This window comes from Poromitra crassiceps, assembly GCF_964638095.1.
Source record: "Poromitra crassiceps genome assembly, chromosome: 2".
Lineage (NCBI taxonomy): Eukaryota > Metazoa > Chordata > Actinopteri > Beryciformes > Melamphaidae > Poromitra > Poromitra crassiceps.
Window position 1 is genome coordinate 119,265,092 of NC_139624.1, and position 26,774 is coordinate 119,291,865.

Genomic DNA, 26,774 nt, shown 5'->3' on the forward strand with positions numbered 1-26,774 from the left:
AAGCTGGGGCTTCTCATCACCTGGACACATTTTACGGCGAAATTATCTGATAAACTGGCTGCGCATAACATTACTTATTTGCGGGAGTGCACGGGGGAAGTGGAGATTAATCGTGCAGCACTAGTACATTAGGTTATAAGTACATACCTCAGTCAGACTCTGGCAAATCCGACATGATTTGCTATCCTGTGGCACACCAACCCTCTCCAGGCGTAGAAATACCCCCTTCTCGAGTGGTTTGCAGCTGCCCAACTTGCCTTTAGAACGAAGGTTTCTCAACCTGCAACCTGTGGTTGCTAGCAGTAGCCTAGTGAGTTAGCTAGGTGGAGTTAGCTCGCTTGCTAACAACAAAGGTCGCAGAGCGATGACGCCATCTGCTGCACTGCGCATGTGCTCTGTGCACAAAGCTGGTTGGATGAAGGTTGCGTAATGGAGCGGTCTATCGGGGGGGGCCCAACAACCGCAGGAAATCGTTTAGCACAGGCGGGGGACCAGACCATAGTGACTGAGAACAGGTCTGAGAGCAGGTCACGTGGGGGATGGGTTTACCCAGGCTACTCAGTACTACAGTTACAGTTTAATAATTTTTTTACGAAATGCCATGATAATATGATAACCGTGATAAATTTGGTCACGATAATCGTGATGTCAAATTTTCATACGGTTACATCTCTACTTGCAATCTTTCAATATTCCTGTGATTTCTCAGCAAAAACGTCAAAACAGGTTCCTCAACTTGACATTTTTGCCAGTTCCCGCACTTTTACCGCAAAAAAAGTCACACAAAACTTTGCAAGTTGCATTGCAATTTTTAACACGTTCACTGCCAACGACGTATTACTCCGTCAAAAAAAATCCAACGGTTCACTGCCAATGACGTATTACTCCGTCAAAAAAATGATTTTTTTTTTTTTGACCGTGGGATGTGCATCTAACCCTTTTACATCTCTTATATAATTATTGGAACCACCGAACGTTTACAACCCATTCCACCGACCCACTAAGTGGCGACAGTGCTCTCCTGACTAGAGGAAGGCAAGCATTTTCATGAGAATGGCTTCCTCGAAGCCATTCTCATGAAAATGGATTGGCGAAAACGCTTTCGTTTTCGCGCTGATTGCTGGCGGTGCGGGTTTGCAAATTTGCATAATAGATTACGGGTGGAACACACTTTGAAACACGCAGCATAAATATGACCAGAATCGCAAAAGCTTCATCAAAGCTCTCAACCAAAACTCCAAGAAACGTGCGAGTCCATCCAGACTTCCTCAAAGAGCGGCCGCGCAGACAGGCACAGCAGCAGCAAAGCAGTGAGACTGGTGACAAGCTTGTGACACGGCCGCTGCAGCCAAGAAGAACGCCCACGGAGGGAGGAGTTGGAAGCAGAGGGGGGTTTCCTGCTGTTATGGAGGAAATTACTGTTCAAAACTATTGTTTAGATGTCTGACGTCTTACAGATGCCAAAAATGAATGGTTAAAGTGACTGTTCTATCGAATTTCACAAAAAGCCGTTTATCTCTGAATAATTTTTCTGACGCTGAAACCATGCTGTATTCAACTGCTAATGCTTACATAACTACTAACTCTACAAACTAACTCTTTTAGACAGAGAAAGCACACATTCTATTAGTTCTTTTGAGATATTGTGTGTTCACAAAATCTTAGCAGAAAAGAATCTTCGGGTCTTGAAAGATGAGCCAGAATCCTCAAAAAAACCCTCTGGCAGAACCTACCTACAGTAAAAAAAAACCGGCTGGCAGTGAATGTGTTAACAAAAGTTGCCATTAGTACAGTGGTTAGAAAAAAGAATAATTCCCCACCCCCCCCCCTTCCTGTCAACATATTGTTTTTGCCAGTTCACTCAATTTTACCGCCAAAAAAATCATACAAAACTTTAAGAAAATGTGCCATTAGATAGTAGTTAGAAAAAAGAATCGTAATTCTCTGCCCCCCTCAACTTGCTGTTTTTGCCAGTTCCCACAATTTTACAGCAAAAAAAATCATACAAAACTTCACGAATTCCATTGCAATTTTTGATAAAAGCCGTTGCAAAATCAAGCCTTTTTGAACAATTACAACAAAAACCCAGCAAAATCCGGGGTGGACTGGACCACTATGACCCCTGCCTGTTTCCACTTAAAGCTAATGCTTGAAGAAAGTTTACCTCAACGTATCATTCTCAAGATTCAAGATTCAAGATTTTTATTGTCACTCCATGGTACAAGTATCACGTGTGAAATTCTTGTGCTGTGGACTCCGTTTACAACATAGTACAAATATAACAGGGCATATGAGTGCAAAAACAGCAAGAGACACGACAAGCAATAAGGCGTTTATTATTCTCACGTTTATTTTGATAGAAGACAAAGACATTTCTGTAATTCCAGATTTCCACCATGCAATGCTTGGAATGCAGAGGCCGGCTTTACTGTTGGAACAGAGAGATTCATACAGTGCAATTCTCCTGTCTAGTGGCTCGGGCCTTGGCTTTTCTAGTGGATAATAAAAGTTTCATCTCATACCCTCCACTTGCCTGTGGCAGTCCGTTCAATACAAACATTCTCAACTCTGTAAGGATCTTGGTAGCATAGCCCAAGATTCATATCCCCTCTATATTTTTTTTTGTTATTCTCTATAGCCTACTCACTTTTTTTTCTTCTTAGGTGGTTTTCATGCAATTGTATTGCTAGGGAACAGTTTAGGTTATGTCCTGTCAGTTAGTGGACTAGCACACACTGCAGGAAGTAAGCTGGGGGCAATTTAGAATGTTTATGTTGTTGAGTCTCTACAGCAACTGTCAGCAAGAGATTGATTGAGACCTTGAGCTCTGCACCCTCCAATGTGTACAGCAGTTTCATGATATAAAACAAGAAATGTGTTAAACACCAAGATATCAGTTACGGTATGAATTGTTGAGTCTTAAAAACTCTAGCACTTCCAAGAATTCTTGAGCATTTTATCGGTAAAGTGGGGGGAGGAGCGAGATGGTGGCGGTGGTAGGCAGAGTCCTGTAGCTATGGCGATCTCCACAGTGTGCGGATGCCATCTCATATAACTTGTATTATCTCTGAATCATCACCCGAGGGTGCCCGGGGAGTGCAGCGGTAGCCTACCAACATGAGGGTCACAGGTTTGAGCCCCCATGGTACCTCCGGCTGGGTCGGGCGTCCATACAGGCCCAATTGTCCATGTCTGCGGGTGGGGCTGGATTAAGGGTATGTGTCCTGGTCGCTGCACTAGTGCCTCCTCTGTTAGGTTGGGGTGCCGGGGGGGAATGGGGAGAATATCGTGATCCTCCCACGCACTACGTCCTGCCGGTGAAACTCTTTGCTGTCAGGTGAAAAGAAGCGGCTGGCGACTGCACATGTATCGGAGGAAGCATGTGCTAGTCTACAACTCTCCCCAGTTCAGCAGAGGGGGTGGAGCAACTGTCTGAAAACCAAAACGTTAAAGCTGAAAATGTCAGAAAGGACCTCAGGGTAGAAGGTTGAGCAATTCCCAGATAATTTCTCCAAGTAAGGGGAACTATGGTTCTGCGAATTGTGCCAGCGTACCACCAGCACACGTATGGCTCTGAATCCCAAGTAGTACACACACACAACACACACTCAACCATCCTCTGCCCCGTCCTCAGGTGGTGACGTCCATCCTGGAGTCTGGAAAGAACTTGTCAGCAGAAGAGAAGAAGACAGAACGCTGCCCCCTGCTGTATGAGTGGCACAAGAAGCAGTACGTCGGTGCTGCCCACGGCCTGGCTGGCATCTACTACATGCTCATGCAGGTAAGGCAGGAGAGGGAGGGGGGCTGGATGGTTGTTGTAAGTGTAAGTGATTGGTGGATGTTGGGGAAGTGCATAAGACAATTTTCTTGTACTCAACTATTCATTTTGTGATCTAAACTAATATAAAAATATTTGTAGGGATGCATGATTGATATTGGCAATCATTGGTTAGTGTTGGTCATTTTTTTTATATCGGTATAGCTCAAATGAGCAAAATAACAGCAATCTTAATGGTTATTGTATCAGCCAAAATGTTCAGATTGAGAGGAAACATTGCAGTTAGTCTATAATTTATGGGCTTTTCCAAATGTTTCATTAATAAAGAAATTAAAGTAGGAAAACTGTGCGCACATCCAAAACCACATTGGGCATCAGGTGCAGGACAAATAGGTGAAATCAAAAAATAAAGGAATTGTCCGCACACTGATTAGCAGCTCCAGTTTTTATTTGCTCAAGGTTGGCAAGCTTTCGACCCTACTGGGTCTTCATCAGGCAAAATGAATGCCTGATGAAGACCCAGTAGGGTCGAAAGCTTGCCAACCTTGAGCAAATAAAAACTGGAGCTGCTAATCAGTGTGCGGACAATTCCTTTATTTTTTCATTAATAAAGAAAGACATTACTTTAATAAAAACACGTAAAATACAGTGTTTACGTGTGTTTTCCAGTATGTACAAAATGTGATTATCATAGAAACTTGTTTTATACAGATCATATCGACATCGGTAAATATCGGTTATCGGCCATAACAGCAATGTTAATGTCGGTTATTGTATCGGCCAAAATGTTCATTTTGGTGCATCCATAAATATTTGATGCATGCCAGATTCACAAAGGCTAAAGCAGCTTACGGACAAAAGGCATCGCTTCAGTCACATTCTACTCTCTACTGATGGCTGATGGTGTAGTAATCAGTAGTAATCATATTGCCACTGATTGTAGAGATCCTCTCAGTTCAGTGACCAAATGACAAAAGTCGGTTTTGATCCCAGGAGAATTAATATTCTCGTGTCGTGACCTTTGACCCAACCCTAGTCGATAGATTGATAACATTGCCGGGCAAAGACACTAGGGCTCTGTAGGAAGCGCAACAAAGCTGTCTATCACCTAGCTAGCGAGCTAGGGACCTACTTAATGAGGTACCTGGCTTAAATGAAGGTAACAGAGAAAGAATTGGTTTCAGACGTCCTCAAGGTAGCATCCCCCTGCCATCCTGAATTGAGAAAATTCCCCAAAATGGAGGGTGGCTTGTGTGTGTGTGTGTGGGGGGGGGGGGGGGCGGAAGATGGATGGTAGGGATTTAACAATATCGTCAATTCCCCACCCCACTTTGCCTAGCTCTCTCTTTTTTCACCATATTGTGTTTGCTTCCCTGTTTGAAGCTAGTTTGGGTATACAAGCTCCTAACACACAGAGGTGGTGGTCTTTTTGATTGCCAGTGGTCAGTTCCAGCTCCACATTACATCTCTTGATGCCGTCATGGATTAGAGTGCTGAATCTGTAGCGTGTAGCCATTTAGTGTGTCTTGCTGCTCTTTGGTATCTTTGGGACGGCAGCATTCTCCCATTAAAGGATGGCTTTACCATGGGTAATATGAAGATCTATTAAATGTAACGCACCTATGGAGTTGGAATCCGTTGAAATTTTTTAAATTGGTCGTTTCTACACAGATAAATCAAACAAAACCCACTCTGTGGGGTGGGGTGGGGGGGGGGGGGGGGGAGGGAAGGGGCGGTTGAGGGAGGCAGAACTCCTCCACTTCCCACAATGCACTGGGCTCGTGGTTTTCCAGTCCACACCCAGCCCGCAGGCCCTGGGGGCAAACTCCAGTAGGTAGTGGTAGGCTAATGCACAAAAAGCTGTTTGCCAACTGCCATAAAACAATAGAAGAAGAAGAAGGCCCTGGCTAAAGCGCTGGCTAAAAAACAACATTATTCACGCAATCTTGCTACTACTCAACTTTACTTCATTTGTTCATCAAACGATAATGGCAAGGGTTAAATGTGTAGTTAGCTTGTGCATGGCGAAGAAGAGGAGAGAAGCAGAGGAAACGGGCAAAGCGCTTATTTCGCATTGTTTCCCAAAAGATTGAGCGCTACGGCTAGCCTAGGTAGCTAGCATTAGCATAGGGCTCCATTAGCTGGGACCTGCGAGTTTGCAGTAGTAATTTCAAAGAGGACTATCAACGTTCTTTTCTAGCCACGGAGACAGCTCAGAGTCGGAAAAGATTGAGGGAAGACTGCTTGCAATAAAAATCTACAGCTCTATGTCGATAGCTGCAATGTACATATTTTATTCATTTTGATTTAGTTTTAAAATGCTTGATTTTACCTGTCTTGTCTTTTCACCATCATCGCTGGCCAGCCTCCCCTCGCTGATTACATTTTCACTTTCCAGGACTTGGCATATACTGTATCATCAATTTCAATTTGTGAATTATAAAGTTATACATATATAGATATATTTTTTACCACAGCAAGTCAAGGATTTGAAATCATTCAAATATGTTTTCATTCAGATGTGAATTCAATCCATAAGTAACACAATGACAGAATGTGGCTATTTTGGTCATGGGTTTCATACACTTTCTGTAATAAAACGTCTAAAGCAAAAATCTTATCAGATGGGGTGCTCTGGGACATAATCGTATCAAATGAGGGTCAGTGGTCTAATTTGGCACAGTTTAGGGGTCCTTGACATGAAAAGTTTGAGAACCACTGTCTTAGAAAATGCAGTAGGATTTATATTACAAATTGATGTAATGAAGACATTTTATAGGTTGGTGTGAAAATCAACAGCTCTGCATCCCATGTGTTTATACTTTGTTTTTACAACAGTAAAAAGTTCACGTTTCTTTGGTTAACACAGTAGTAAGTATTGATGCAGGTGCAGAATGAATAGATGCCAGCAATAACTGCTCAAATACCTCTAATCTACTGCATCTAATGTAAATATCAACCTGGCTGCAGCTTTAACAACCCCATACCGGCATGACTGATTAAAGTGGCAAATAATCAAACTCCAAGCAACATATATTTGAAATTGTAATACAAGTTCTGACAATATGTAAACACTATGTAAAATGAAAAATGGATGTTCAAAAAGCATAGTTCAAAGAGTTCTAATCTGCATTGTCCAAGATGTAGCCTACAGATAATGAAAAATGTATGCCTAATTCTAAGAGTTCAAATAGTTTTTGTGTGTCATGGATTGTTTGCTGGAAGCCACGGTATTATCAATCAGGTGAAAGGTACATGGATCGCCTGCACTGCACACGCTGGCAAAACAATAGGACGATGCCTCCCTCTCTCGCCGTGTAGAATAGGCTATCAGGCGACACTGTCAGCAAAAAAACAAAAACAAACAGAAAAAACATTAGAAAGAAAGGCACGCCTATTTTCAGTGTAACGTTTGACATTGCATACAAATGTTCTGCTAAATAGTAGGATGCAAAAAACGATTGGTTATCATAATCTACTGCAAGCTATCAGGACTAACGTTACACAGACACCAAAACAGTATAGTAACGTATTGTTATTGTTAGACGTATTGTTGTATCGCTATGAAAAACATAATCACATAATTATTTAATTTATTCCCAGATACGATACGATACGATACGATATACTTTATTGTCAGTTCACACTGAAATTTGTCTTGCAAGACAGCGGCAGTCCCATGCACAAACACATGACAAAGAGAACAAAACCAAAAATACAAAGATACATTACACACATACAGCACACAGAGAGCACTGGTCACTGCTCCACTGACCCTCGGCCATGTTCTTGATTAAGCCTCAGGATCGACTGATGTATAAAGGACTTTCTTAGTCTGACCTTCTTGAAAGTTGGAATTAGGTATCTCCTGCCAGAGGGCAGGAGTTCATATTCTTCATGTAACACATGATTAGTGTTTGAGGCAATATTTCTAGCTAACCTCAATACACTGTTGACATATGTAGACTCATATAGACTATGCAGTGGTTTACCTACAATTTTTGAACAAATATTCATCTGTCTAAGTAGTTGTGATTTTAAGGTAACAGACAGGCATCCATACCAGGTGGCACTGCAGTACTGTAAAACACTCATAATCACTGAGGTAAAAAATAATAGAAGAATCTGTTTACTAGCAGCAAAAGATCTTAATCGGCGAAGAAAGTATAGTCTTTGCTTCGTTTTCTTACACAGAGAGTCTACGTGGTCTTTCCATGACAGCAGGTGGTCTATTGTTACTCCTAGGTATTTTTTGTTTTGTTTTTTGTTTAGTAGTAACAGAGGTGCTGTGTGTGTCAGGTGGAGACCCAAAAACAATCTCTGCTGTCTTTTTTGCATTGATTAAGAGAGCGTTGTTATCGCTCCACTCCACCACCTTATTTACTCTATGTTGGTGCAGTCCAGGGTCGCTAGAGCTATCAAGCAGAGAGAGCAAAACTGTATCATCAGAGTATTTTAGAATATATTGATCTGGTGAGTTGGTACGACACTCAGATAAACATTCCACAGTCCAGTCGTCGGTGTAGAAAGTGAAAAGAAAAGCTGAGCTTACGCTGCCCTGGGGAGCACCAACATTAGTAGTTATTGCTGATGAGAGGGTTCGGTTCACTTTCACCATTTGTGTCCTGTTGGTAAGAAAGGAGGAATACCAGTGGATTAAGTATGGATTCAGTTCCAGCTGTACCATCTTTGATATCAAAATGTCTGGCTGTATTGTATTGAAAGCTGATGAGTAATCCAAGAAAAGTGTTCTTGCATAATTATTATTGGATTTATCTAAGTGTTTAGTGATGACATGTGCCAGGCAAGCGTGACAACCGCATCCTCTGTACCACATCCTTTCTTATATGCAAATTGGCATGGGTCGATTTTGTCCTTGGTTGTACTTACTAAAAACTGTAGCAGTATTCTTTCAAGTGACTTCATAATCACTGAAGTGAGTGCAATGGGTCTATAGTCCTTATGTTCTTTTGGTCGTTGAGTTTTGGGTAGTGGTTTTATGTGTGAAGTTTTCCATGACAGTGTGATTATCTACAGAGGCTTGAAAATATCGGCTGCCACACTGGCGCTAACTCAGTAGCAAAGTTCTTCAGGATATAGGCACTACATTCATCTGGCCCGGTGGCCTTCCTAGTGTTAGTGCACTGAAACACCTTTGTGACGTCCTCCTCAGTGATTCTAATTCTGTCAGAGGGAGCAGATGTTACAGCCCTCAGTGTTTCAGTGCACTTGTTTGAATTATCTGGGGATTCAAATCTAGCAAAGAAAACATTCAGGTCATTGGCGAAATCAAGGTCATTATCCGTTACAATAGGTTTAGTGGGGGATGACATTCCTGTCATTGATTTCATAGTATCCCACGCCTTTTTGTGATTGTTTGCTTTAAACGCATCTTCTAACTGCTGTCTATATACTTCTTTTGCTTCCCTTAATTTATTTCTCAATTTTTTGTCTGCTAAATTGAGTGCACCTGAGTCTTTATTTTTAAAAGCTACTTTCCTGGCATTTATGACATCTTTTATATCTTTAGTCACATATGACTTATTATTTGGATAGATCTTAATTTCCTTGGTGGGAACAACCAGCTGTACACAAAAATTAATATAGTCATTTGTAACTATAGTGGTTTCATCTAATGAGGGTTCTCTAAGAACATCCCAATCTGTCAAGTCGTAGCATGCTTTTAGTTGTTCCTTACTTTCATTTGTCCATGTTCTGATTACCTTCTTCACAGGTTTACTCCTTTTTAGTTTGGACTTATATACTGGAGTCATATACACAACATTATGATCGGACACAACATTATAATCAGATCCCGCTATAGGTGGCCCAACTTTTGCAGCATATGCGTTTTTGATGTTCACATAGCACTTGTCGAGAATGTTATTTTTCCTTGTCCCGTCCTTGACATATTGTTCGAATCCCGGTAGCACAGTGTCCAGATAACACTGATTCATGTCTCCAAGCACTATTGCCGGTGCGTCCGGATGCTGTAGCTGAAGTTCATGTACACAGTTTGCAATTTGTTTCGGCTGCCTGCGCTGCCCTCCCAGTTCCTTTTGGGGGCACATACACAACAAACAGCAAAATGCACCCGAATTCTCTTGGTAGATAAAATGGTCTTAATGTCATTCCGAGAATTTCAACAGTAGGGTCGTCACTGATCTTAAGTTTTATTGAATATGACCGACACCATAGATCGTTTATGTAGACACCAACTCCTCCTCCGTTCTGGTCCTGTCGAGTCTTACCAGGGTGAAACCTGGGATTTCATAGTGAGTCAGGCTTAGTAGGATTTAAGTGACTTTCCGTGAAACATAGCAGCGATGCCTCACGAAATTCATTACAGTACCTTGTAAATGTTTTTATCGTTCCGATCTTGTTGTTTAGGGAGCGCAGGTTGGATAGAACGATATACGGAAGTGGAGGGCGAGTGAATCTTCTCCGTAGGCGATTCCTTATTCCCCCTCTCCTTCCTCGCTTCTTCCTCCTTTTCCTGATCAACTCTTCAGGGATATTATCCAACACGGGCGGCCGGTGGTGGTGGCTTGAGGTCGTTGTTTTTGGCTCTGGTTTTAACGCCAGTAGATCTTCTCGGCTGTACGAGCAAGTAGGCCTGGCCTCTCCGCGCCGCTCATTGCTGTCGCTGTTGTTTGGGAGTTGAATCAGTAGTTCCACAGACAAGCATGTTCCACAAAGATCGATGATCCACAGGATCAGAAGAACAGTTTCAAGGTCTCTCAGTTTCCACATGTTTACATATAAGACACATACATAGACGCAAGGATTTAAAATAAAAGAACATTAAGGTACATGGGACACGCCGCCGTGATGCAGTGCAGCCGCTGTGCAGCGCACCTGATGCCACTCTTAACACCAAAACAGTATAGTAACATATTGTTACACGTATCATTGTATCGCTATGAAAAACATTATCACATAATTATTTAATTTATTCCCAGGCGCCACTCTTCTAACACCAAAACAGTATAGTTACGTATTGTTACACGTATCGTATCGCTATGAAAAACATCATCACATAATTATTTAATTTATTCACTCTTCTCAGACCAAAACAGTATAGTAATGTATTATTACACGTTCTGCTATTACTTACTCGATGCTGCTGGCCTTGGCCTCGTTCCTCGGTATATTCAGCGACTTCTTCAAGAAGAAATTGGCCTCTCGTTGTAGCAGAGCGATCCATCGGAGCACATTTGCGGCAGCGGCACAATGCAGAATTTGTCCCCAGGACGGGCAGCCTCGGGGCCGGGCTGTGGTTCGTCTCCGGTGGCCTGCTCAACTGCCTCTCCTTCCATACGGCGCAATTCCTCTGCACTGTTAGTCTGGCTCATATTGCGTCAAGTAGCGCTGAATGTCAGAGATTATTAACCCCCCTTTGAAATCATCTTCATCCATATCAAACTCTTCAATTTCAGCAGGAATATTTCCTTCAGCCATGGTTGAGCCATGGTGAGCTAAGTTAGCTAGCAGTCGATGCAGGGCAGAAAAGATGGCTGACGGAGTGTTTTGATTTCAGACCTGTGGAGGCGCGTGGAGGCCCCCTAGAGGCGGCACACACACAAAAGAGTTGTAGTTCCAATCGACAGCTCTTCCGCATGTGTGGTACACCGCTCTGACGCGGTCGTGACGTAAAACGCGTCGGAGTGGTGTACTAAAAATGTGAATGGTAAGGGAGTAGAGCCAAGAGGGTTGAGTGAGGGGAGGTAAAGGCTGCCCATCTAATCATACTACTGACATTGTAATGATACAAATCTGGTTGAAAATCAGTAAAGCCATCCTTTAAGTAGGTGACTGTCTTTACTGTCCTCCTGGCTGTGACTGGACAGACGAAGAGTCGCAGTGCTTCGAATTAGGGGTAAGACCGATACATCAGTATTGACTCTTAAGTAGGGATGGGTATCGTTAAGGAATTAACGATACTAGTACTCTTATCGATACTCCTTATCGATCCGGTACTTTAACGGTACTCTTATCGGTACTTTTTGTTATTTTTAAGAGAAAAAACCCAGAAACAAATGGGACTGGTTGTTGTCGGTTCTTTTTGTTAGTTTTAAGAGGAGAAAGGGGGGGGAAAAGAGACAAATTAGGAATAGAAATTGCTTTATTTCCTCACACGAGTAGCAAACTAAACCTAAAATATCCTTCTACCACACTGTGCCAAATACAGTACCAACATTCAGCTAGGGAAACTGAAAGCATAATAAAAATAAAGCAAGACAGTATCTGTCTGCTGCACTTCCCCCCAAATCACTAAATATCCCCCTCCTGCTCTGAAAGTAAAATGTCTGAAAGACAACTGAGATGATGACCGTCACCTGACGATTTATATCAGACTGGATTTATGATGATTAACACACCCAAACAGTTGGGAAATGTTTTACTACTCTTGTCTTAATCATTACCACGTTCACATTATAGTTACCTGATGAGGTAGACTGGGTAACAGCAGCCGTGGCATCATTGACAGGAGATGATGGAGGGCGAGCTAGCTTGTCAAAAACGGTGCATTTCTCCGTTTGAATGTGATGCACTTTGGCCAAGTGTTTAGACAAATTGCTTGTGTTTCCACATTTACTAGCAAAGGTTTTATTGCACTTGTGACAACGTGAATTGTCACCATCGACTCGAGTGAAGTACAACCATACTTTAGACCGCTTCGTTCTTTCAGCCATTCTTAACGTGTTCTGTGCTCAGTTGCATGTCTATTGTCCATCTGCCTGCCTGCCTTCCCCGTTCCCTGCATGTGTGGTGTGTGCTGTAAGGCACGCCCAGCAGCCCCTCCCCTCTCTCAGTCCTCACTCCACTCCTCTCATCTCGGCTGCAGGCAGCAGCAGCTGTGTGTCTCTCTCGTTTGACAGAGAGCAACGCAGAAAAGATTATCCCTTTTCTCGTTCGGAAATCGCAAAAAACACATCATAAGCCTGTCTTACGGAGTTGGTGAGATAAAATGTGCAAGATAACGTAACGTTTATTTAGCAATTATATAGCCTATAGAGGAAATCTATTTTCTTAATTTCTCCACTCCAGACAGTACCGATAAGAGAACCGTTAACGTGAAAGCTTATTGATCCTCCGGTATCCCGAAATACGGCCCCGGGGCCCGTTTGATACCGGGTCTCGGTACCCATCCCTACTCTTAAGACCCACTTTAAGACTTCAACACATGATTATTAATGTTGTGTGAAACACATTACTTTACAGCCAAGCACTTTGGCCTCAAGCATTGCATTCAATACTTACAAAATTGTCCCCGTGTTGTGGTTAATTTAGACGACTATTGACTGAGAACAAACAAATCAATTGGCTAATTAGCCTAGCTCCAAATTAAGGTTAGACTGAGCAGACACTGACTGCTCCAGTGAGCCACCAAAGATCCATGATAAATACAAATCAAACACCCAAAATGAGTAAAATTGTGTGATTTCACTAGGATTTCAGTGACTAGAAGTTAGTCCAAGGGGAGAATGTAGTGCATACATGTATACTTCTCTCCAGTTATCTGCACATGATCTACATTATATTATACTCGCGCTGTTCATGTCATTTGCATCGAGTCACATTTCCAAGGAGCTGCACGCAGGCTGCGCAGGCAGGCTCGCCGGCCGCGGAGCAGCCCCGGCGCTTTCGGCGAGGGGTTTGACGTAGACTCAGTTCTCATGCATCGGACAGACATCTGTCCGTTCAATAATTCTGTCCATTTTCTGAAGGATCAGTGTGGCCAAGGCCTTAGCCTACTGACCCCCAGTTAGCTCTTGGGGTTACTCAGTGCTGACACCATCACACTATGAAATTAATACCACAGTGGTTTTATATATCTATCTATCTATTAGGGATGGCAAAAATGACCCCCCCCCCCACTGACAACCGCAACAACCGACAAGATTGAAAATGTACTATTTATAGCCTAATGCTACACACACACGCACACACACGCGCACACACACACACACACACACACACACACACACACACACACACACACACACACACACACACACACACACACACACACACACACATGTATGTATGTATTTGTGTGTGTATGTACAGTATACTACAATATAAAAATGCTTTCTTATATTAAAAATGTATGTGATTAATATGTTTTATTTAAACCATAGACATAAATAATAGGGATTTAAAAAATAAACAGAAAAACACACGTCACAACAACAAAAACAGCAAAAGGGCTGCACACTACTGGTAGAAACTAAAGTAATAATGAAACATACATTGCCATTCAAAAAGCAGTAACAATAGACTTGGAGAAAAAAAAGGAAGGAGTTCAGGGGCCCTCGAGGCCTCACTAATAGTGAGGTCACTGAACCGAACGATTTATCATCTTATATAATTATATGTACGGTAATGTAGTATTAACAAATATAATTGAATCCTTTCCTGTCAAGCCCATTACTCAGCACATTAAAGTGAAAATCTTGCATAGACTGGCTGTATGTGGCTGTATGACCTCACTACATGCTTTCATGCTGAAGTGTTTCACATGTGAATTAGCACTGTGTGAAACATGAGAAACGCACGATTACTTCACAAGTTGTTTACTGTATTTTGCAACTTGCTAATAACGTGCTTACAGCCACACTGCTGCTCACTAGCGCTGTGCAATAATATCGATACGGCAATATATCGTGATATTTTTCCCCGCAATACTGTATCGATATCTCCGAAAAATATCGTGATATATCGCCATATCGATTTTTTGCACAGCTGTCTGTTGAGTGACACAATAAGAATACTTTTTATGTCAGTGCGTTCAGTAACACACTCAACACTCAGTAGTTTTGACTCAATTTGTCCACTAAGTTATCAATATAAAGTGATGTACATATTATTACACTACCTGGGTGGTACACAGCGAGTTGTATTTTCAGCTCTATTTTTTTATTTTCAGTCAATTATGTACAGTATTGCAATATATCGCAATATGTATTGTATCGCAATCTATCGTGATACAATCCGTATCATGACCCATGTATCGTGACATGTATCCTATCGTGAGGTCTTTGCCAATACCCTGCCCTACAGCTCATCCTTATTATGGCTTGATAAACATTTGAGCTGCTCTGTGTGTGTGTGTGTGTGTGTGTGTGTGTGTGTGTGTGTGTGTGTGCGTGTGCGTGCGTGCGTGCATATGGTATGTGTGTGTGTGTGTGTGCCTATGGTGTGTGCATGCCTGCGTGTGTAGCACAGTGGGAGCAACAGCTGCTGTGGTCTGTTGAAGTGCTCATTAGAACATTGAAGGCCTGTATTCAATTTGACCTCGTCACCTCTCCAATCTGGCACACACACCTGTACCCATGTGTGTGTGTGTGTGTGTGTGTGTGTGTGTGTGCATGGGACGGTTGTATGTGTACATAAACTGTATAATGTATTCACCTTATTCACCACGCCCACTTTTTCTCTCTTCCGGGTTACACGCAATTGTATTTGTTCTTCCGGTTCAGCGCTAGTTGGCAGCCAATTTCAAAACAAAACGTCACTATAATAATGAATGAAGTTTGGCAACATTCAGAATTAAAGGAGGACTTACCCCCTAGATATGTATCAGAACAGTGATTTGAAAATACCTATGGAAAAAACCAAGAAATGACATATACTCTTGTTTATACTAGACTCTTTGGCTGTGTTCAAGTCAAGATTTTTTTTCGGAAATCGACGCCATTACAGTTTGCCTACCGCCTCAAAAATAATTTATTTGAGAGGGGCAATATCTTTATAAATATCAACAACTAGCCAACGCTGGTGGTCTGTATGGAAACAGCGTTGCTTAAAATGGTTGAAAGTTATATCAATTTGGCCATTCAGTGGCGAACTAGAAATTTAATTATTTTTGTCCCATGTGTGTGTGCGGCGTCTTGTCCTACTACGTGAGATTAGTGATGCGAGAGCGCAGCACAGCACAATAGTCACACAAACGCCCCGCTCTCACGCTCATGTAAATCACAATGCAAGATTTCTCCACGTCATTCCCTCGTCTAACTAGAGATAAACCGTGCAATGAAATCCGTTTTTAATTTGCGTTTTGGGGCTTTTCGTGATTCTTGTTAAAAGTTACAGCACCTCTGATTTTTCCTCTCAGGCAGTGCAGTGCAGGGCAGAGCAGGGCAGAGCTCTTCTCCTCCTCAGTCAGCCGATTCAGTCTGTCCAAACTCAATACCGATATAATCTCAGTAGGAGGGATGCAGGGAAATATATTATAGCCAATGTGTTAAGAGCAGCGTTGTCACGTCGTAGTATAGCGTTATATTTTACATGTGCGCTAATTTGTCGACGAGATTTGTTTGCGGAAATGTCAGACTGTTCCCATGCAAATCCCCCCGAGGAGCACACACACACAGACAGAGCCAGTCGCTCTGCTCTGCTGACTTCATTTCCTCAAAAGTTGGCGTTGCTTGTACACAGTGACGATATTATATTAGCCGATATGTTTAGAGAAGCTTTGTCACGTCGTAGTATAGCGTTATATTTTACATATGCGCTAAACTGCGATGAGATTTGTTTGCGGAAATGTCAGACTGTGCTCTCTTTGCTCTCAGAGCACAGAGAGCCCAGCTGCTGCTGCGCGCGCCCCCGGAGCTTGGGGCTCGTGCATGAGGTTTACAGTACGACTCTCTCCCGCCTGCCTGGGCTGGAGACAGTGCTTCCAACTCGGACTGATAATATAAACATCATCATTCGAGCTTATCCAGGTAAGATATTAATAAAGTAATGACACATTCAGCGGGAAACTAACTATAATTAAGACATGTGCCAACTTTGACGACGTTTGGTTCAGTATTTTAAGAGCAAACAGATTTTTTTTTACTTCAGTTAGAGCCCTCTGGAGCCTGATACTAAGTAAGGTTTTTCCATCTTGCCTAGTTGTATAGGCTTTGGAGATGCACCAGATGCACGCGCTAAACCCACCGTGACGTCAGGTTGTACCAAATATCCCATTCATTTGAGGGCACAAAAAAAAGCAGTGTTCCACCCTTAGAGGGCGCTTATGCCAGGTATGCTGCTGAAAAATGATACAAATGGTAAAATGGCAACAGTTTGGTGTCAAATGTGGAAATTCTGACCAGAATTCTTCACACATCACCCCCAAAGTCATATATATTGGTTAAAAGCTGAAAAAAAGTGTTTTGGAGGTAAGTTCTCCTTTAAGCTACACTGCGGCCAACTTCAGTTACATGTTCATAGCATTACTGCTGCGAGGAGCTGATGGCTGTACCCGGTCGACATTTAACGTTAGTTACAAAAGCACGTCGACAGTGTTTTCTCACTGCCAGTAGCCTAACTACAGTAGGGTTTGACAGATAGCTAGTCCAACCGGTGTCAGCACAGCCAGCGCTCCCGGACCTCGCTGCTTGTTAAATATTTCCAAATAGGCTTATTCTGATAAACTGGTCACATGTTACGTTCTCACCCGAAAAATATTAAAACTTTAAAACAGTTTTTTTTTTTTTGCTTGAAAACAGCTTTTTGGCAAGTCTAAAAATGACTACGGTAGGCGTAATCTGCTTCCGTATCTAAAACCGGAAAGACGATTACAAAATGATGTCATGCAGAAGTGTCCTTGTATGGGCAAAGAATAAGGTGAATATAGCTCTAAATATACACAAAGAATGCCACCAGTCACCCATAGGGGTGTCAAAATTAATAGTTTAATCGATGCATCGCGATGCGGAGGTGTCGCGATGCAGAATCGGATTGTTGACAGATAATCGCTGAATTGTTTGTTTAAATGTATGCAGATATTCAGATTTTAAAGCACTTTCTAAGTCAAAAAGGGAGTTGATATTTATCTGACTGCTTGTATTAATTGATGAAAAAGTAGCCATGTGCAGTAATAATATAGAAAATTGAGGATTTGATACGTGGAGCTGCAATACTTTGAGCTGTATCGTGATGCATCGTGCAATCGAATCGTTGACAGATTAATCATAATCGAATCATGAAGCCAGGAAAGATTCACAGCCCCAGTCACCCAGCGGTTTTCTGAAAAGTAGAAAAATTCTCAACTTTTGAATGTGCTCCGCTCTGTGGAAAACAAACACAAAAATGCAGTTTACAGCGCTTTTGTGCACCTTAGTTGCCACCACTTGCTTTTAATGAGAAAAGAGTGCTGGCGGTTGGGGATAAAACGCCATGTGTGAACACAACCTAAAGCCCTGAATGCACTGAAAGCGTTGATTGATGCGCCTCATTTGACGTGCGTCAATTTATGCTCCTATAGCACACTGCATGTGTCCGTCTGTAGGTAGGCTATTTAAATTTTTTCAGCACTTCATTGTCTTCACTGCTCTATGTTCCTGTTGTTGACAGGTTTTTTATGCGGCTGTCTTGTCCAGGTCTCCCTCGTCAAAGAGATCCTTGATCTCTATGGGAGCAACCTGGTTAAATATGGATTATAAACCTATGTACCGTCTTAAGTATATGTAAACCACACTATATTGTAAACAAGGCTGTAAGTCAGATATCGCACAGTCTATCAATCTATAAGGAAAGCTTAATTGCACAGTTATTGAGTTATTGAGACAGCTTTGAGAGTTATTGCACAGTTAACATGTTTCACCTTCAGTGTTTCCCACAGGATTTTGAGTATTTGTGGTGGGGGACCGCAGACCCCCTGGGGGGGTGCGGGGGCATGTTTTTTTTAAACATTTTAAAGTAAAATGCATGAATTTGGTGTACTTTGAGAAAGCTTAAGAGCAAAATTAAAAGGCTAGATCTATGAAGAACATGTCATCATTACTGTGCTGTGGGTTTACAATGACAAACTAAATGTCTCCCTATAGGTCAGGGATACTCAACTTGCTTTGCCCGGGGGCCACTTTCGTGAAATGATAGAAGGCGAGGGGCCAGTTAATAAACAAACAATATACATTTTTCTGTAGGTTTTTGGGGTGTCAGCCGGAGTTTAGGCTGACAATGTTGTGCACACCGGATAGTTAAGTTAGGTTAAGTTAGTTAGGTTAAGTACATACATAAGTGCCTGGGTAGCGAGCAGATGGCGGTATTTGACAATTTAGCAGCTAAATCATAGATTATTGAAAGATATTCCATATTCCAGACTGAAATTCTATAACAGAAGTATTGGCCAGAATGACATGAACATTTGGACACTTATTCAGCGGGTATCTTGCATGTTGCGTTCAGGTGCACTGTAAAAAAAAGAAAAACATTTTTTTTTGGTCAACATCTTTTTGTGGTGGTCAAAATCCTTTTGTGGCGGTGCGCCATAAATTCCTTTATGTATGGGAAACACGTCCTTTGTTTGTGTGTGTGTGTGTGTGTGTCTGTGTGTGTGTGTGTGTCGGGGGGGTTATGTGCATGATGTACTGTATGTGCAACAGGTAAAGTGATTCAAGTGTACAGCGAAGTGTTTGAATGAACTGACCAAGTGAAGTGACTGGTTTAAGTGTTCATCAGAGTGATGGCCTGTGGAAAGAAACTGTTCTTATGTCTGGTTGTTTTGGTGTACGGTAGTCTATACCGCCTACCAGAGTGGAGGAGTTCCAACAGGTCATGTCCAGGGTGAGATGGGTCTTTGAGGATCTTTCCTGGATGGAGGGCAGGTTGGCAGCGATGATTTTTTCTGCAGTCCTGACCGTCCGTTGCAGTCTGTGCTTGTTCTGTTTGTTGGCAGACCCAAATCAGACAGTGATGGACTGGATGATGGCAGTGTAGAACTGGATCAGCAGCTCCTGATGCAGTTTGTACTTCCTGAGCTAGCGTCTGTTGATGATTCTGACTACATTAGACAAAATGCCAGCGTCAGCCGCTCCCAGTGCGTGGAGAGCTTTAGATGGCTACATTCAAATCAATCTTGGACTATGATGGAAATAAGTGTTGACACTTTTGCATGTCATCCCTTGGATTTTGTTATTCTTTATCCCAAATCAAATCAAATCAAATCAAATCAAATGATCTCCTTCTCTTATTTCTCCCTCTACTACCTTCTCTCTCAGTTCATTACAATTCCAAATCTGCTTTATTGGCATGAAGCCAAAGCAGTATAGAGTCAAATGAGGTCATGTTATACATATGAACAGTGTTGGGAGGGTTACTTTTAAAAGGTATGTCACTACAGATGACTGAATACATGCCCTAACGTGTCATTTTAAAACATATTCCATTAGATTGCTCAAGTTAAGTACGGTAACACATTCTGAATACTTTGGATTACTTTTGGAATACTTCAAAATCGTCTTGCATTTGTCTGGGTCACTCTGAATGTATGCAAATGTGAGGGCAATGCAATGTCCTATCAAATGTTCTTTATATTTTCATGTCAGAAACGCATTCCTGACAGAGTCCTAGCTGTGTATCTGCTCTGACATTGCCATTGTCTTGTGGTGTGTGGTAGGTAGTAGGGGTGGGAATCACCAGATGCCCACGATATGATACTAAAACGATACTTGAGTCACGATACGATAGTATTGCGATATTGCGATATCGCCAATATTGCGATATATTGAATATTGCGATATTGCGATATATTACGATTTCTTACTTTTTCAACTGCAAATGATGTCACCAAAGGAATACTTTGTCAACATCTGGTTTATATAAGAACAATTTTTCAGTCTGTACATCTGACTTCAACCATTTTATTGCAGCAACATTGTCAAGTAGACAGACCAACAACTTTCATAAAGTCATGTCATAGTTGCATGCACCTGACAAACTGAACTGTTTGTTACAGTCTACTTACAGTCCACCTTAACTGGATGTGTGTGTGGACTACTGTACTTAGGTAGTTTTTGAACAATGCAACTTCACTTATGCCAGGATCAGACTACACGATATTTTTTGTCGTTCACGATGTCACCATGTCAGACGAGGCCATCATACTGCCATAAATTCGTGACATGTCTTGGTCGGGAGACTGGCCACACTACAAGTGTATTCTCGCTTAACACCGACAGAGCATCGTATGCCACCGTCATCACGTCGTCTGCTGTCGTCAGCGAGTTCACAGGTCGTCGGGGAGGCGGACCTGTGAACGAAATCTCCCAGGATGCATTGAGGCCAATACATTGACAAGAAATAGCAACCAAATCAGCCTAAATAGGCTAAAGTGGTAGATAGAAATAATGTTTATGTTAGCACAACATGCAATTGTAAAACATTTCAATATTGGGCAAAATAAAACATTGAAATCCAAACACAACCCTATGTGAAACATGTATGTAATCCAGGTGCTATATATATCCCTTGCAGAATTAACGTTATTTGGATGAGTGACAGGCTCTACTGTGATGCACTGTGATGTCCGCTCCAGCCTCCAATAAGACTTGGCTTACTTCGTGCACGCCCACTATTTTCTTGCCAGCTGCTGCGAGACGAGAAGGAAGAGAAACGAACATGCAGCCGACTCTGCTGAGCTCATGTTATTTGTAGTGAGCAATGCCCATTGCCATTGCCCAGGCGTTTAAACGCAAATTAAAACACCCTGGCCTTTTTATCTCTTTTATTCGTTTGAGCGGAGCGGAGCGGTGAGTGCGAGCGGGTGAAATCTGTATCGAGCGGGGAGCGGCCTCCCCAGGACCTGATACCTGTCTTCCGGGGTGTCACACTAGGCGAAACCATGTCCAAAAGACTGACATGCCAGTCTTTTCATCAGGGCGTCGTGAGGCGTCCTAGACGTCCCGACTGGTCCCGACGCTGGTCTTTGATTCTGTCACACTACAAGAGGTGAAGACGGCCGATCGTCGTCCCCGACGGTCATATTCGGGCCCGACGCTGAAAATCTGTCGCGCACGACCAAATCGGTCTATTATCGGGCTGAATTCGTGTAGTCTGAACCAGGCATTACACAAAACATCTTGTGCAGCCCATTCAGTAACTGGGGAATTTGTAAATTACTGTTATGACTAAACTGTTACTGTTAAAACAAAATGAAAATATGCTACCGTTTGTTTACTGCTGGCCTTGGAACTAAAGTTTATAGTAGCCCGGTGGCCTGGCATGGCCTGCAATTTTTTTTTTTTTTTTTTTTTTTTTTTTGCAATATCGATACTTGGCGTCCAAATATCGTCAGGCAAAACATCGCGATACTATGGTGTATCGATTTTTTCCCCCACCCCTAGTAGGTAGTAGGTCTGTTTATGGGAAATGTGTGCCTCAAATTAATTTTAGAGCAAACAAAACAAGTAAATTAATCCCTTAAAGTAATCTATTTTTAAAGACAGTAACTATATTCAAAATACCACCAATTTAAACTGTAACTGTAATGGAATACAGTTATTCATATTTTGTATTTTAAATACTGTATTTTAAATATATGTATTCTGGTACTCCCCAACCCTGCATATATATGTTATACATATAACAGGCAGTAGTAATTAAACTAAACCCGATCTCACACTCTCTCTCTCTCTCTCTCTCTCTCTCTCTCTCTCCCTCTCCCTCCCTCTCATTTTCTCCCTCTCTCTCTTTCTCTCTCTCTCACTTCCTCCTCTCCCCCTCTTTCTCTCTCTCTGTCTCTCTCTCACTCCCTCTTCTCCCCACCCTCTCTCTCTGTCTCTCTCTCACTCCCTCCTCTCCCCCTCTCTGTCTCTCACTCCCTCCTTCTCTCCCCCTATCTGTCTCTCTCTCACTCCCTCCTTCTCTCCCCCTCTCTCTCTCTGTCTGTGTGTGTGTGTGTGTGTGTGTGTGTGTGTGTGTGTGTGTGTGTGTCTCTCTCTCTCTCTCTCACTCACTCACTCCTTCTCTCCCTCCTGTCTTTCTCTCTCTGTCTCTCTCTCCCTCTCTCCAGCCAGGAGCGAACGTACAGCCAGACGTGTTGTCAGAGCTGGTGCGCCCGAGCATCGACTACGTGCGCCACAAGAGGTTCCGCTCGGGGAACTTCCCGTCGTCTCTGAGCAACGAGTCGGACCGTCTGGTCCACTGGTGCCACGGTGCGCCCGGCGTCATACACATGCTGCTCATGGCTCATAAGGTGAGGCTGGGGTCACATGACTCACACTATGTCAGGGGTTTTCAAAGTCTGAGACTGTGGGCCTCCCTTCAGACAAAGCTTGGGGACAAAGCCCCCCCGCCGCCCCTAGTTTACTTGCTTACTCTAGTTTTGCTAAATTCCTGGATGCTTATACGATTGTGATTGTTATTTGATCCCATAGACACTCAACAATTGAGACACGATAACCTGATATTGCTCTGAACTATCTCTTTAACCAAATCACACACATTTAGGCTGTTCTATGTGATCTCCTTTTGATAACTAATGAAATAACTGTCTTTCATTCACTGAGCCTCGCCAACAACAACTGAAACTGTTTGGAGGCCCCCTGGGGAGGCCCGCCTCCCACTTTGAAAACCTCTGCAACGTCTGTCACTCCTTCACAGCATGTTAAGACTGTCAAAAGTCTTGTGACAGGGACTGTTGTTTTCGGTAACAAGTAGGTTTCAAACTGTGGGCGTGAGGCAACTTGAGGGGAGGCGCAATTTGGCCGTGCTGCACAATTGCTGCGCATAGTTAGAGAATTTTAGCAAAATGCTTGGACCATCTGTGAAAAAATTTACTACCAATAGCTTTCTTCACCAATGTGTTCTTATAGGTGTCTAGAATCACCTCTCAATTAGTGCAAACCCAAATCCTCGTGGAAAATCCTGGCTGATTATACACTGTGCTTTACATAACAATAACCAATATACCAATATCATATGGTCAAGGAGACATTTTTACTCAAAAATAATGTTTGGAATGGATTCAGCACCCCTGAAAACCCCTAGTTAGACACCCCACAAGTTCATTTTAGACTTTTAATTTTTATCATATTTTTCACCCAAGCCCTCGGGGCACCTTAACTTTGATTGGCTCTCCAGGATTTTCCACGAGGATTTGGGTTTGCACTAATTGAGAGGTGATTCTAGACACCTATAAGAACACATTGGTGAAGAAAGCTATTGGTAGTAAATTTTTTCACAGATGGTCCAAGCATTTTGCTAAAATTCTCTAACTGCAGCTCCACCACACGAATCAGCTGGGGGTGGAGCTCCCGCAATCTGGCTGCCTGTTGAGGCGAGTGAGGAGCTGTCAGAGGAGAACCCTGCAGTTCCAGGCAGAAGGAAATCATGATAAAAAAAAAAACATCTTAAAGAATATAGGAAAAAGATGTTTACAACATTTTTGGAACTCATTTTTATGCCCAAGTGGAACATAAATAACAGTACAACAAATAATAGTAATAATGGCAATAATAATTGGGGGTAGGATGCAGCTGTCTATATGCTCTCTGTGCCGAAATAGACTGGTGGGTTCCCAGATTGCATTCAGAGAAAATCACCCTGAAAGTTGGTGAACAAGCTTTGTTTGCCATGAAAAAGCTTAGTTTGCTAACAAATGATAAGTATTTAGTGATCCTGAAGCTGTTGTTATATTGTGTGCATTCTTCATCTAAACATCTAAACTTACGTAATATGAAAGAATGTGCAATTCCATGGTTTCATTTCTACTTGTTAGCCCTTTCACCAACCCGTGTCACTATGTCTTAAAAACCGCTGCTTTGTGGCAAATAAAGATGGTGTTGTCCATCCTGCAAATTACTGTATTATTAAATTATTAAAAATATGCAATTTTGCCCACATCTCCTCTGTTGCTGTAACGCAGTGACATGCATACAGCTGAGCTCACCAGCCCTTATGCAACTCCACCTCTCCATTAACAAAGACATGTACAACAGTGACCCATTGTGGTAAGGCTCTGCATGACCACATGTGTTTGGCTGTTGGCAGTGTTTCTTCCCAACTGCCATCAGCCTCACAAACAAGGCCCATAAGCCCCTTCCACCAAGGACCTTACCAACACCCCCCACAAACCCCCCTACCTCCTCCTGAACCCACCTGAACTCCCCACACTGACATGAGCCCCCACACCACCACCACCACCACCAAGCTTTGCAGCTGGGCTTCACTCGTCATTACAGCTGCTTCTTCTACCAGAACTTTACTCTTGCTAACTACATCGTGCACTGCTTAGACTGTAACTCAAATTTAAGAGAGCAGGGTAGTATGAAAGGGTATATGGAGAGAACAGGGAAAGGAGGGCTAGCTGACACAACAGTAGCAAATTACAGTAGTAATAATAACACATCAAACAATCATATGATAGAGAAATATATAAAAAAAATATGGAAATATAGGATAGAATGGGTGCCACGCTTTAGGGTAGAACGGGTGCCATGCTTTAGTATAGTGGCGGAATAGTGGGAGAGGATAGAATGGGTGTCATGCTTTGGAGTAGAATTGGTGCCATGTTTTAGAATAGTGGGGGAATAGTGGGGGAGGAGAGATCAATAGTGGGGGTCTCCTCTCCCTCAGTCTCTCTCCCCCTCTCTCCCTCTCCCTCAGTCTCTCTCTCGTGTGTGTGTGTGTCTGTCACTGATGACATCATCAGTGTCACAATGATGTCATAATGCCTATGTAGGACATCCCTGACATGAGTGTGTGTGTGTGTGTGTGTGTGATTGAATTTATGACATCACTGATTATGTCATCAGTGACATCATCAGTGAACTATAGCCTTGTGTTTGAGTGAATTTATGACATTACTGATGATGTCATCAGTGGGACAAAGAAACAGACAGAACCCGAGCTCCCTTTTATATACTGATGATGTTATATTGGACGTTGGATGTTGTGATTGTCTTTTTGTTGTTTTCCTATTTCTTTATCTCTGAATATTGACATGACCGATATGCTGCATGATGACACTAAGACAAATTCCTCGTATGTAAATTGCATACTGTGGCAATACAACTCATTCTGATTCACTGCATTTTAAGGATGCAGTACATTTCCCATTTGCAAGAAAAGAGGTGAAAAATGGTAAATCTCTTTTTGTCTTGTATGTCTATATGGGGAATGACAGATTTCCCATGGGTCCTTGAAAGTTTGAATTTAAGAGTAAAAAATCAACGCCTTGAAAGTTTTTGAAAATAGACTGCTTGAATTTATATATTTTGTGCACAAATAGAAATTGGAGTTCTTTTGATATATTGATATTTTTTAGTATTTTTTCTTAAGTTGGTAAATAGGGCTATGTTCCACTGTCTGCATGTGTGTCTCCCGCCGTCTGTGTGTCCTTGTTTCACATGCCACCTGCCTCCAGAGAGAGTAACGCTGTGCATGAGTGATAGAAGTGGAATAATGCAGGTTAATCCACAGCAGCCAAGCAGTACCAGTCATTAATCTTGATGGTTTGTCCGTCTGGTTTAATGATCCATGTCTCAAACTGTGCCCTGTTGGGTCCTTAAATTTGAGGCAATTTCGTGCATGCATCAAAATACAAAACTTTCAGCAGTTTTCGTACAATTCAAAATACTATTTTTCTCAGTGCATCTAAAGTGGGTTAAATAATATGTAAAGAATAAATGAAGTGCATTGTTGCATTATACGCTTCTATTTTTATTCTATTAAGTCAAACTAGATGAATGATGAATAGTTTGACAGTTATTGAGAGTTGATTTGAGTTAATGAGTTATTAATTTGAGTTAGTGTGGACCAGTGATGTCACTGGTCCACACTTTAACACTCAATAACTGTCAAATTAAATGACAGACTTCAAAACCGTTTACAGTTTTCTGATATACTACTGATGTTCTAATGATACAAAGCTGGTTGAAAATGGGCGAAGTGTTCCTTTAACATTCACTAGCAAGCCAATTAGTCTTTAGTCCAATTAGTCTTGTATTCTCTTTTACCTATTCACCAATCTTGGCACCCAGTCAGTCTGACAACTAATAAGACTCTGGGCAGGGTTGTAACCGACCGGGTCTACCAGGCCCAAGAGCTCAGGGGCCCATAACCCAGAGCATCTGTGCAGGGCCACCGCATATCTTGCCCGGGCCTGGGACCAAATGATCCCTTAGGGCCCCAACAATTTATTTTTGAAAAAATGTTATATGGACAATTAATGGGTAATTGTGCTTTTGGCTTTAAGTGAGTGTACCTGCACTGTAAATCC

At 42.3% G+C, this 26,774-nt stretch overlaps 1 protein-coding gene across 1 annotated transcript in view; it reads left to right on the forward strand.

Annotated features, from left to right (window-relative positions):
- Window positions 1-26,774, forward strand: part of lancl2 (LanC lantibiotic synthetase component C-like 2 (bacterial)) — a 119,653-nt gene that overhangs the window by 76,279 nt on the left and 16,600 nt on the right. Inside the window, exons 5-6 of the mRNA XM_083658312.1 lie at window positions 3,635-3,781; window positions 22,566-22,748. Of these exons, the coding sequence (XP_083514438.1) occupies window positions 3,635-3,781; window positions 22,566-22,748 (330 nt within the window). The remainder of the gene's footprint in view (window positions 1-3,634; window positions 3,782-22,565; window positions 22,749-26,774) is intronic.